The 14,202-nt window shown below is 38.4% G+C and overlaps 1 protein-coding gene across 2 annotated transcripts in view; it reads right to left on the reverse strand.

The window, feature by feature from the left end:
• Positions 1-14,202, reverse strand: part of Heatr5b (HEAT repeat containing 5B) — an 87,087-nt gene that overhangs the window by 71,929 nt on the left and 956 nt on the right. For both annotated transcript variants that reach the window (XM_052186397.1, XM_052186398.1), the window contains exons 2-8: positions 14,045-14,192; positions 11,011-11,222; positions 10,179-10,287; positions 9,112-9,261; positions 4,872-5,043; positions 3,155-3,312; positions 1,308-1,557 (exon numbers count right to left, since the gene is read on the reverse strand). In XM_052186397.1, the coding sequence (XP_052042357.1) occupies positions 1,308-1,557; positions 3,155-3,312; positions 4,872-5,043; positions 9,112-9,261; positions 10,179-10,287; positions 11,011-11,222; positions 14,045-14,170 (1,177 nt within the window). In that variant the 5' untranslated portion in view covers positions 14,171-14,192. The remainder of the gene's footprint in view (positions 1-1,307; positions 1,558-3,154; positions 3,313-4,871; positions 5,044-9,111; positions 9,262-10,178; positions 10,288-11,010; positions 11,223-14,044; positions 14,193-14,202) is intronic.

Here is a 14,202-nt window from a genome sequence, read left to right on the forward strand (position 1 = left end):
GATAAACCTAAGTTTCTTATACAGTTTGTACCTTGCCTTACTTTGGTCCTGAGTGCAGTATAAACTCTACAAAGGCAGGAGCTTCGTGTTACTCATTTAAATCTTGCTATTTCTCTCATAGCTCAATATTTAATAACACACAGAGAGTAGAGAATGAACCCTTTCGGAAAAGGATTTCTTTCCAGGGCTTCAGTTGAGTGTAAAGTGAAGTCTGAATGTCCTATAGCACAGGAACAGAACTATGTAGATACAGTCATGTCTACAGAGAGAAATAGCTGAGAGAGGATGCTGAGTGTCTTCAGCAGACATGGTTCACTTCTGATGTGGTGAACAAGCCAAATACCCTGATCTGAACATGACGTGGTATAATAAGCACTAAAATGTCACATTAACTCCCCAAATAAAAACAATTTAATGGGTCAAATACAATTTTAATCAAAAAAATCATTTCTTAAAATTATGAATTATTGACCTTTCACAACATGTCCTACAAGTGGTTATGGTTGTCTGTAGCTATTACATTCTAAGTCTTCATATTGGCCTATTAGAAAAGAGAAAGAAGAACAGCGGGGGGGGGGGGGGACCTATTTACATAATAAGAGGCTTCAAGCCGGAAAATTTCAACAGATTATTTCATAAAGATAAAAATGTACCAGTGCATTCTGGGAGACTTAAAAGTAGCACAGGCACTAGAACGACCCAAACCCAAACCTTACTGACATGCCGCTCAGTTTTAAAGGTTTGTTTCAATACAATTATATGCTGCTTTCATATTTTTTAAAAAGCTCTCAATAAAACCAAATATAAGGAGTTGGAACAATGGCTCAGAGGACAAGAGCACTGGCTGCTCTTGCCCTGGGTCTATCCCAGCACACACAGGATGGTTCACAACCATCTCCGACTCAGAACTGGAGGTATCTGAAGCCCTTCTTCAGACCACCACAGGTACCAAGCATGCATATGATACACATATGAATTTGCAGATGAAACATTCCTCCATGAAATAAAATGAATAAATCTAACTTAAAATTTATTTTTAAACTACTATGAAAAACAGTTCCAAAGATACAAATCAATCAGTATTGTATTTATTAAGAATAAAAATCCCTGCACTCACAAGACTGGGAGGGAAATTACAAGTTTGAAACCAGCCTGGGACACACAATGAGACCCCCATCTCAAAACAGAAAGGAAGGGAGGAAGAGAGGGTGAGATGGTAGAAAGAAAGGAAAGAAAGAAGAAAGGGAGAACTAAATTACATGTCTAGGATCATCAGCGCACACGCTACGATGTTAGGTCTCACTTACCCACGGCTTTCATCTGTTTTCCGATTGCCTGGCAGATTTCCTTGGCAGCTGCTATCTGGGCTTTCTCACCCAACAAACTGCCCACAGTGGCTCTCAGAATGAAGGAGACACATCGCCTTGAGTACACAGCATCCACATGTGTTTGTGTTGCTCGAGGATGGGAAACCAGATCAAGAACATGGGATAAGAATGTGGCAAAGCTACGCTCTAGCCACTGGCCACCCAAAGCTGTCACGAAGACAACATAGGCCTATAAAACATGTTAAGACACATCCTTAAGTACCTCTGGGTAGATAGAAAGCAGCACAGAAAATGACAGTCAAACAGCGATGGCAGCAAACACAGCAAGTTAGACGTGAGATTCAACAGCAGAGGTAAACTGCTATCTTTTTGCGGCTTCTATCAAAGGAATTACTGGTAGAATCTTTGAATGAAACAATTCTGTTTGTTTTTGCTCATTTGCAAACAGAGTCTCATGGAGCCTCTGCTGGCCTGGAACTCACTATGTGGACTAGGCTTGAACTCACAAACAACTGCCTGCCTCTATGAGGAATAATAGGTACGGCTTGAATACAACAATTACTGAAGAGCCAGGCATTGTATTGCTGCCAGTAATCTCAGCATTCAGGGGGATCACCTCAAGACCAGGGGCAGCCTGGGCAACAGAGTGAAAGACTGACTGTATCTAAAAATCAAACCCAAAAAAATATAAGTCTCAAGAAAAAGTGACCCACGAAGAACATAAAGAGAGTGTGCTAAGGTGGACAGCAGAGCTAAACTTGGTCGGGATGAACAAAGTAACAAGCTAGGGAACAGAAGTTCCCACTGCAGACAGACACTAAGAGCTGCAGCACTCTTGCCAGAGTTCCCTGAGATAAGAAGATGGCTTCCACTTCACTTTGACTTAGACCATGAGTTATGCAAACTTACTAAATGGTATCAGATCTGTAAACATTAGTTATTATTTTGAAATTATAATTCCAAATCAAATTAAATCTTTTTTTTTTTTTTTTTTTTTTTTGGTTTTTCGAGACAGGGGTTCTCTGTATAGCCCTGGCTGTCCTGGAACTCACTCACTGGACCAGGCTGGCCTCGAACTCAGAAATCCACCTGCCTCTACTTCCCAAGTGCTGGGATTAAAGGCGTGCGCCACCACTGCCCAGCTCACATTTAATCTTATAATTCATTACAGATTAGTCACTAGCAAATCCAGTTGAGGCATAAGTCAATCAAATCACAAGGTATATGGAGAATATTACACTCTAAATACCTAAACTACTAACATCTAAATATAGTTCTAAACAAAACTGTCTTACTTTATTATTTTTTAAAGGACTATATTGTGTCTAGTTTCACATTTATCATTTAATGTATATATATTTTTTTAGACAAACTCTGCATAATAGGACTTAAGCTGGCATTGAACTGAAGATCTCCCTGTCTCAGCCTGTGGCCTATACTACCATGTTAGACAAAGCTTACTTTATAATTTTTTTTAAGTAAAATTTGAGAATTTTTTTTTAGATATTTATATACATATAATAGATATAGACATTTATACATCAAGAATTTACTTCTCAGACCAGGGATATAGTTTAATGTAAGGATATTTACTTGCCTAGTTTGTATAAGGCCCTAATATCAATTCACAGTACCCCCCCACCTCAACAGAAAAGAAAAAAGGAGAATCTACCTTTACTTATAATTTTGTGATAAGATTTGGACTCTGGATGTAATCCATTCATTGATTAAAAATGTTTCAAAGAAAGCACACTATTAAAATATTCCTATTTGCTATTATGACAGTCCTCCATGCAATGATCTGCTCACACGTGTGCATTACAAACCTGTGTCACACCAACTCTCACTTCCCGATTAACAGACCCTCCAACTTTCAACATTTCTCCACCACTCTTTAGGAAACCCGACCCTCCACGCAGAAATCCTGTGGCCATGAGTTCTAAGACTTCATCAAAGGTTGCTCGCTTCACATTCTGACGCATGACTTTAAGGAAGGAAAGTAAGGTTAAGAGCAGTTGAGTTTTCATAGCACAATGACTAGCCTTTCTAATACTCTAGCTTAAATGTCCTAGTGATGACTTTAAGAGAATTATCATAAGGAAAATATCAGTGTCTTATCAGCAAAAACTTAATTTCATTTTTGAAGCAAAAAAAGCTAAGTGGAAGGAGCTAAGAAATAACAACTGGATGCATCAATGCAAACCATGACAAGATGGGGTTATGCCTGCGCAGCACAGTAAGAACCCCAGACGCCACTGCAGACACGCTGACAGCTCTTGCCCCAATTGACAACACAAAGAACCTTTTCTTTTCTGTTTTTTTTTTCCTAAAGATTTCATTTAAAATTTTATTCATGTCTAAGTACATGTTTCTTCCTGTCTATATTCCCTATGTGCCGGTACCTACAGAGGACAGAAGAGGGCATTGGATCCCCTGGAACCAGAGTTATAGGTGGATATGAGGCTGCCCAATATATGTGCTGAGGGAAGAAATCAGGTACTTGGGAAGAGCAGCAAATACTCTTAACCATTGAGATAGCTCTTTAGCCCTGACAAAAACCTGCATCGCAGTTTCCAGTGTGTTAAACTCCAAATATCAAGCTACAGATGACAAAATCTTTTCACATACAGAAGTAAAGATGATCCTTAAAAACACTCTGTGTAGAGGCAAAACTCATGTTTATGTATACAGGTGTGGGACTGATGCTTGGATTTTAGTTTCATACCTACACAAAAGAATACTTTTTTAGAACATATATTACATAATCTCTATAAGCCACATTATAAATTTAAAAATATAAATTTATGAGTGAGAAAATTTCTCATTTCTAAATGATAATAACAATGTTCTTAAAATTCAGGGGCTGTTTTGAGAGTTAAATAAATTATAGAGTTTTTATACAGCATGTAAAAGCATGACCTCGCCAGTATCATACAATGAAAAGCATATCACTAAAATGAATCTCAAATAGCTAATAACTGTAAAGGCTGGGACATAAACCTGTCACATCTATTTTTATACCATGAGGAGTTGGGGTAAGACAAGAACAGCAGACCTGGAATTACTCAGCACCTGCTACAATATTTGTTCCCAATGAATCATGTTCTGGTCACGATCATCCCTGAAATGTCTGTGGAACTGTGAAGCAACAAAAAAGTCACTATACAATTAGTGCTGCCCCTGATACTGACTAGTAATGTTCAAGTAAAACTGAAGGTTATCACAGTGACATAAACAGATATCTACATAACAGAGACTGAAGGGAAGTAGCACATAAGATGCCAGACTCCTATAATCATGATACAAACCATTTCATAAATATGAGAAAAATATGCTCAGTGTTAACGTGTACACCATTATCAACCAAAAAAATGTATCAGGGAGTGAGTGTCATTTCGGTTCTTTTGTTTGGTGAAAAGGGTATGTAACAATTTAAATGCCTTTAAAGTGGTCTCCATGAGTAATAACTAATTTAGAAGACAACATTTTCTAAGCCTTTTAATGCCTACAATAGTCCAATGCACGGTTAGCCAACAACAGTACCTGTTGCCTGTTTAGGCATCAATGCTGTAGCCATGACTGTTCCTAGTAGCTTAGATACTGCGACTCGTACGCCATAATTTGAGTTCTCCAGAGCCTTAAAGCAGAGGGTAGCTATATTTTCTAGCTCAGCAGTCCACATGAACACAGCTTCATTCTGTAGTTCCAGAAGGCACTAGGATCAAAAACAAGGCAGAAAGTATATTATATGCTGACTCTATTCCACAGATGGAGGAACACAACCAAACCAATGCTCTCCTGCAATACCCAAAGAACTGGACAAAACATATGAACGGTTTTCAAAACTGCCTGCAAGGCAATGCATGGACATTTGTTGTTTAAGGAAAAGCAAATCCTAATATAAATGGTTAAAATTCCAGAACTAATTAATGTAATCCACATTAGCAAAGTAAAAAAGAAAGATATTATGATGATTTCTGTAGATGAGAAGAGAGTAAATACAACTAAAACTGGGAAACTGGATATTTCAACATCAACGTCCATGGTGCCACTGTCCTATAATGGTGCAAGGTCCTGCCACTACCTTGAGAAGAAGGGGCTCTTTCTAGCAAAGGACATAAGAATCTCTCCATATTTTCTTATAGTTGCATATGAGACTATCTTGCAATTATCTCAAAGTAATACATTTAATAGATAGCAACAACAGAAATAACACAAGAAACAGGGTCAGCAACACATACCTGTGGTCACAGCTCTTGGGAGGCTAAGATTGTCCTTCTGGAGACAATCTGAGCTACAACACAGTAAAACCTGTCTTAGAAAAACAGTTTTGATAAAAACCCAATATATATTCCCAATAAAACATCTTGGCAAACAAAATACAAAGGTTTAGGCTGAGAATGTCCTCCACAGACTCAGGTATTTGTATAAGTTGTTCCCTAATTGGTAGCTGTTTGGGGAGGGTTAGAAGGCGTGGCCTCATCTAAAAAAGCACATCATTGGAGGTGGGCTAGGAGCATCTGAAGACTGCACCATTTAGAATTTGTGCTCTCTCCTTCCGTCCTTCCGTTGTTATTTTTTAGATGTGAGCTCCCAGCTTGCTGCTCCAGCCACCATGAGTGCTGCTCCCATGCTTTCTGAGGGACTCCGATCCTTCTGGAATGCTAAGTCTCAAACAGGCCCTTCTTTCTGGAAGTTGCCTTAGTCATGGTGTTTTGTCACAGCAACAGAAAAGTAATTGAGACGGGAGGGTATTTTCCAAACATGATGAAGGGCATCTAGAATAAACTATGGTCAGCATCATACATGATGATGAAAGACAGAATGCTTTTCTGTCTGAGATCAGGAACAAGACAGAGAGGTCTGCTCTCATGGCTTCCATTCAACACAGGCTTGCAGGACAGATAAGCCACAGTCAGAGACAGCAAGACCAGCTAACACCAGATATAATCAGTTGGTAAAAGGCAAACGTAAGTACATTGCCAACAGAAACCAAGGCAACATGGCACCATCTGAAACCAGTTATCCCACAACAGCAAGTCCTAGATACCCCAACACACCAGAAAAGCAACATCTGGCTTTAAAATCAAATCTTATGATGCTGATAGAGGACTTCAAGAAGGACGTGAATAACTCCCTTTAAGAAATAGAGGAGAACATGGGTCAATAAGTAGAACCACTTAAAGAGGAAACACAAAAATCTCTTAAAGAATTACAGGAAAATACAAACAAACAAATGAAGGAACTGAACAAAACCATCCAGGATCTAAAAATGGAAGTAGAAACAATAATAAAATAACAAAGGGAGACAACTCTGGACATAGAAAACCTTGGAAAGAAATCAGGAGTCATAGATGTAAGAATCAACAACAGAATACAAGAGATAGAAGAGAGAATCTCAGGTGCTGAAGATACCATAGAAAACATTGACTCAACAAGTCAAAGAAAATGCAAAATGCAAAAAGCTTGTAACCCAAAACATCCAGGAACACTAAGACACAATGAGAAGACCAAACTTAAGGATTGTAGGTATAGATGAGAGTGAAGATTTGCAACTTAAAGGGCCAGTAAGTAACTTCAACAAAATTATAGAAGACTTCCTTAACCTAAAGAAAGGGATGTTCATGAACATACAAGAAGCCTACAGAACTCCAAATAGACTGAACAAGAAAAGAAATTCCTCTTGTCACATAATAATCAAGACACTAAATGGACTAAATAAAGAATATTAAAATCAGTAAGGGAAAAGGGGTCAAGTACTTATAAAAGACAGACCTATCAGAATTACACCAGACTTCTCACCAGAGACCAAGAAAGCTAGAAGATCCTGGGCAGATCTCATACAGACATTAAGAGAACACAAATGTCAGCCCAGACTACTATACCCAGCAAAACCCTCAATCACCATACAAGGAGAAACTAAAATATTCCATGATAAAACCAAATTTACACAGTATCTTTCCACAAATCCAGCCCTACAAAGGATAACAGATGGAAAACTCCAACACAAGGAGGGAAACTATACCCTAGAAAAAGCAAGAAAGTAATCTTCTTTCAACAAAGCCAAAATAAGATAACCACACGAACATAAAATTAACCTAAAAAATAACAGGAAGCAACAATCACTATTCCTTAATATCTCTTAACATTAATGGACTCAATTCCCCAATAAAAAGACAGAAACTAACAGACTGGATATGTAAACAGGACCCAGTATTGCTTCTGCATACAGGAAATGCACCTCAGTGTCAAAGACAAACACTACCTCAGAGTAAAAGGCTGGAGAACAATTTTCCAAGCAAATGGTCTCAGGAAAAAAGCTGGAGTAGCCATTCTAATATCAGATAAAATCGACTTTCAACCAAAAGTCATCTAAAAAGACATGGAAGGACACTTCATACTCATCAAAGGAAAAAAATCTACCAATCATCTATGGTATGCGATCATCTATGCCCCAAATGCAAGGGCACCCACATTTGTTTAAAAAAAAAAAAAAAAAACTTTACTAAAGCTCAAAGCACACATTGCACCTCAAAAAATAATTGTGGAGACTTCAACACCCTACTCTGATCAATAGATCAGGGAAACACGAACTAAACAGAGACACAGTGAAACTACTAGAAGTTGTTGACCAAATGGATTTAACAGGTATCTATAGAACATTTCATCATAAATCAAAAGGAATATATCTTCTTCTCAGAACCTCATGGTACCTTCTCTAAAACTGACCATATAATTGGTCACAAAACAGAGCTCAACAGATATAAGAAGATTGAATTAATCCCATGCCTCCTATCAGATCACTATAGAGTAAGGGTGGTCTTCAATAGCAACAAAAACAACAGAAAGACCACACACATGGAAGCTGAACAATGTTCTACTCAATAATACCTTGGTCAAGGAAGAAATAAGAAATCAAAGACTTCTTAGAATTTAGAATTTAGGAAGCAGGAGTAGGTGGATTGCTGAGCAGGGGGAGGGGAGATGGTTTGGGGGATCATGGGGGGGGGGGAACCAGGAAAGGAGAAAACATTTGAAATGTAAATAAAGAATATATCTAATAAAAAAAAAAGAAAGAAAATATAAACAGTCTATGAAATACTCTCAAAACTCAGTAATAAGAGAAATTCAAAGTGATGGACAGTATTTATATACACTTTCTTAAATCAAAATATGGATAATAAATACCTGAAAATATGCTTACCATTAGTCATTAGAGAAAAGAAGGATAAAATCATGAAATAATCCCATTTATTAGTCAAGAGAATAACTGTAATTAGCAAATAATGGTGAACATGTAAAGCAATAGAAATCTCTTACATTAACAAATGCAAAAAGGCAGAAAACTAAAATGATAAAAGTACTTAGAAATCAGGCAGTTTCTTTAAAAGGTAAACATAAATCTTAGCCATTCCAAATAAAACACACTGACCCCAATAAAAACAGGTTCAAAAAAAGCTGCACACCAATATTGACAGAAGCTCTTTGGTAACAGCCTAAGTTGGCAAAGGAAGAAGGTGGAACTGGATCCACACCCACACAATCAAGTGGGACTGTGTAACAGAAAGGTGTGAACTTCTGAAGCATGGATATAAATCTCAAAGTTACTGTACTTTCATGAAAGAAGCCACACATCCACACAAAAGTACACACCACATGCTTCCATCTATGTAATTCTAGAAAATGCAACTAAACAAACCAAAAGAGCTCATAATTGAAGAAAAGTTGGCTATGTAAGAGCAAGTGCCATAAGGGACAACATTATACACCGCTGGGTACTGACCTTGGCCACTGCACAGCGAACCGCCATCGACCTGTCGGTTAGGAGGGATCTAGCATTCTTGTAAATGTCGCGATGAGAGGAAGCTGCTGCACCACCCAATCCTGTCAGCACTTTCTGCAGACTCATTAAGATCTCACTTCGCCCTTGCGACTGCACGAGACCACAAGGCAAGGCTTTAGAACCACATCGTGAAAGCAATGCCACACTTAGTAAGAACATACAGAGACAACAATCTCCAACCTAACTGCTTATCTCCAAATTGAGACATTACGGAAAAGCACTGAATCAAGAATTCTACAAAGTATCTGAAATGTAAGGATCATTATTAATATCTGAGAAGTTAGTTCTCCTGAACAGAAAAATGAGACTGCAGGCTGGGGGCATGACTCAGTGAAAGAATGGGTGCTACACCCTAAATTTAGTTCCAAGTACCCCTCACGAATTACATCTGAGCCTTGAGCTTACTCTACAAAGCATTCATCTGAAGCTGATATAAGAAGCTATAATGAAACTGACAGGACAAAAGAATTCACTTGATGTCATTGTGATTTTTGAATTCTGTCCTCTTCAGAAATAAATGTTAAATTTTAAACCCTGTTACTTGAGAATCTGACTGTAAACAAGGTAGTTACAGAGGAAAACAAATACAGAGATGCCATACCGGAGCGGCTGGCCCACACAGGGGAGAGGCCAGCATTCTCACAATCACCAAATGTAGGAAAGAAGAGCCTGCGAAAGAAGCATGGCCCTGTGACATGAACCCTGTAGCTGTGAAAACTGTGAGCCTGAAACACCTGCCCAGTGTAGAGCAGTGAATTAAGGCAGGCGTACGAAACTGATGAATTACATATGACACAAACATTGTCAACAGAAAAACAGAATTCTGTAAAAACTAACAAGTAAACCTACTCGTTTAAAACACAATGGTGCCCCCTCCCAAAGTTAAAGAGACGTGATCATCTGAAATCACTTTCCTAAGCACCATTAGGATCCTACAACAGAGCAAGGACAAAAGACCTTCAACACATGCAACAGTCAAGGCACTGAACTCTAGCTGTAGAACTCACCTCTGCACTTTTCAGAGATTTCAACAGATTGTTCACTGTTTCTGGAAATGCGCTGCCCAACATCCTTCCCATCTTCTCATAGAAGGCTCCAACACAAGCCACTGCTGCCCTGGACAAACAGACTGGCTGCTCACTAAAACATTTCTGGCCAGACAGTTCAGTGGGTAGAGGTCTATTTCCAGGACCCACATGGTAAAGAGAACCAACTCCCACAAATTGTCCTCTGACTTCCATATACACAATGTAGAACATAAACACACAGATAAATGTAGCAAAAAACTTAAATACCTTATTTAAATTTTAATACCTTTCTGATTTTTAAAAACTAACTTGCATTTATCGTTAGCATTTTAGGATCAACTTAACCTAGTTGTCAGCAAACTGGTCTCTGCCTCAGCTACTCAAGTCTGTCTGTCTAGTGTGAAAGGAGTTAAATGAGCAGGCAGGTGTGGACTCTGAAATCACTTCACCTCTTTAGCTGTCTGGATTATTAAAGCGGACTGGACTTTATAATTTCTGGCCCCCTTTCCTCACTAAATCTTCTCTTTCCCTCTGAGGCAAGAACGTGCTTTCCATCCGAATTGACCCAAAGACTCCGGACAGCACACCATACCATTCTCCCCGCTGTGTCCTTAGTCTTGTGATGATGGGCATGAGGAAGTTCAGCCCCCTCCTCAGCCAGACTTAGGATTTCTGGTCAGTACTATAGCTCAGGTTAGACCACCTGGGTGGGGTCTTTATAATATCGAGTTCCAAACTACTGAAAAAAAAAAAAAAAAAAAAAAAAAAAAAGCAAAGGAGAATGCCAGGATTCCTGGAAATGTGTACTTACAATTTTGTCGGTAAGTAGGCTGCAGTGTCATCCTTACTTCTGATAATGTCATTACATTTATCTAATGTTTGGAAAACTGTGTAAGTATCCCCAATGCTATAAAGGGCTGCAAGGTTTTTAGCTAACAATTTTCGAGTAGGTGGTCCAGGAGAGCTGCTTATTAATCCAGTTAATTGTTCCACAAGTTTTTTCTGTTTTTCTTTTACATCTGTCTGTTATTAAAATAGAAAAAGACCATTTTTCCTTTGTTACCCTTGTTACTTTCTAGTCAAAAAATACTTAATGTGTACAGTGTTCTAAAAATTAAAATCTATATTCATGAAGCATAACTCATAAAACTTTTATGAAAATGAAAACCTCAATAAGAAATGATTCAGTCACAGTGTACTTATATAATAAATAAATCTTTAAAAAATAAAAAAAAAAAAAAAAAAAAAAAAAAGAAATGATTCAGTCTTTCCTGTATTAAATCTTCATTCCCCTTCAATAACCAAGTTAGATTTCAATAAAAGTGATTACTGTAGGAGCCAGTTTGCAGACCATCCTAGGATGTTAAATCATATACTACACGTATAGATGAGTGATTTCTAAGATTTCCCCTATAAAAGCAGATGTAGTTGTCCATAAACTTATGGCTTAGCAAAAGAAACTGGAGAAATTTTGAAGAGATATAAGCAACAGAACATAATTCCAATATTTACACATAATCAATATCTAGTCAATATCACCCAAGTTTTTAAGAAATATGATGCAGTTCTTACATACCAAGTACTAATAATCTAGGAGGCCCTGGGAGCAACAATGCACAAAATAGACAAAGTCCTCATTCTCATGAAATTTACATTCTGGGGTAGGGACAGAATATAAATATGTGAGTGGTATGAGAAAACACCTCTCTCTAAGGTGAAATGGTGAGCTACACAGCTATCTAAAAAAATATCCGAGGAGCAGGAACAAGATGTGAAAGGCTTTGCAGATGAAGTAAGATCCGTATATCTGAGGACAGCAAGGTTAGGGAAGCTGGTGGAGTAATAGAAAATTACTTCAAAGATGAAGTCATAAGAAAACAGATGATGGTACCAGACACACTGAATATATATATATATATATATATATATATGTGACAGACCCATGGTGAGCAGTTAAAACTCTACTACAATAACCCAGATGAGAGACACTGGAGAGGCAGATGATGGGAAATAAATGAATTCTAGATATGCTTGTGGGTAACTCCCTTAACAGTTGCTAATCCACATGATATAAGGGAAGGGAATGATTTTAGGGGGTTGGCAAAGGATGGGTTTGAAATCAATAAATTGGTTTAAATGTGTTAACTCAGAGATGTTTATGTATGTGTGGAAAGAGAAGGAGGGTAGAGGGAGGAAGAGGGAGAAGAGGAAAGAGGGAGAGAGAGAGGGAGAGGGAGGAGAGAGAGAGAGAGAGAGAGAGAGAGAGAGAGAGAGAGAACACGAATGAATCTCTGCTAGCCTTGAATTCACCATGTAGCTGAGAATGACTGTGAACTTTTGCTCACTCCTCCACTTCCCAGGGCTCGGATTATTACAATGGCCACCACATACACTTGTTCTATTTGGCGATAGGAATTAAACCCAGGGCTTTCTGCATGGTGGAGGCAAGTACTCTAGCAGCTGAGCTCCAGGCCAGCCCAGATGTCTTTTCAAAGCAGTTATGTAAAGTGGTGGTAGGAGTCATAGGAGTGAGTATCACTGAAAAGGAAGACTGACAACTCTCACAACAAAACACAGTGAGGGCTAAGTATTTAAAGCAGAGGATAAGCCACATGTAAAGATAGAAGGGAGCCAAATACAACACATCCAGATGATTGCTGTAGGCAGTGTGAGTCATGTGCCAGCTCCAAAAAGACTTTTCCTTGGAAGGGAAACAACAAATGCCCAGTTACAGAGGGTTTAAAAGACAAAAAGAAAATTCTAGTTAAAGGTCACTAGGGTATCCGTGGCCACAACAATAGGAAAGGAACCTGGACAAAACTTGAAAGCCAACCTAAAAGTGATTCTCGGTCTTTCAGGCGAGAATAAATCTGCACCTAGAAATAAAAGGAATTACTAGTTGACTGTCCAAGAGGCTATACTGGAGTACACCCATCATGCCCAGCATTTCACCACTCAGACAGCTAATGCAGGGAGACAGCTGAATGTTTGAGGCCAGTCTGGGATATGCAATGAGCCCCAGGCCAGCCAGGAATAACTAATAAAGCAGTCAGACAAAGTAAAATCAAAGCCAACAAACAAACAAAATTTTCTACCCTCCTTTCTTCCATTCCAGAAGAAAGCTAGAGGCTTGCATTCTAGAAAAAAAATGAGATAGGACATCTTTGAACAAGAAGGATCAGACACAACTGTGGACTGAGGTCACTGTACTAAAATAGGAATTAAGTGAATGTTTACATCATGAATGTTAAAGTCTTTAGTCTCCCTATCCCTATTCCTCAGTCCCAGACAATTATCCACATTCCCTTCAGACAACAGAGTAGAAAGGCATCTTCTAGAGAACAATTAGTCTAGAGAAACATACTAAGATAAGGTCAGGACTAGCCTATTGTGACATTCAGTTTGTAAAATTCACCTTTTCCAGAAAACCTTTTATGATTCACTCTTACATTTTCCCACTAGAGGAAAGCATCTAATACTAAGAAAATAAAAAAAATACACAAAACAAGTTTGAATCAAAGAGGCTGTAGAAGGCAAAGTAAAAAAAAAAATCTCTTATCACAGAGACCTTCCCATGCACTGGAATTATAAGTGGATTATAAGTGACACCAGCACAGTGATGTTTTAATCCAGTCACATTGCACTGCCTAGACAGATATGACGCATGCAACAAGAGATGTAAACAGGGTTTGGGCTTTATTGCTGACTAAGAGAAGGATAAGCTAGAAATTCTCATAGTATAACATCCTCCAATTCCTGAGGTGAATGACTCATAACATTTTCAAAACACAATATTTTCAGTTTTCTTTATGTCAATCTTATGGTAGGGAGTGGGCAATACTCACCTTGTTGGCAGCAACTAGGACTTTATCAAGAAATCTTAACCATTCAAAGATGAACACTGGTCTCTTTGCCTCCGTGATCTGAGCCAACGCTTCTTCATTTAGCAATAAACTGTGAGCTAGCTCCATTATTGATGTTCTTAATTCCAACCTTAAATGAA

The sequence above is a fragment of the Apodemus sylvaticus genome, chromosome 6 (assembly GCF_947179515.1).
Source record: "Apodemus sylvaticus chromosome 6, mApoSyl1.1, whole genome shotgun sequence".
Classification (NCBI taxonomy): Eukaryota; Metazoa; Chordata; class Mammalia; order Rodentia; family Muridae; genus Apodemus; species Apodemus sylvaticus.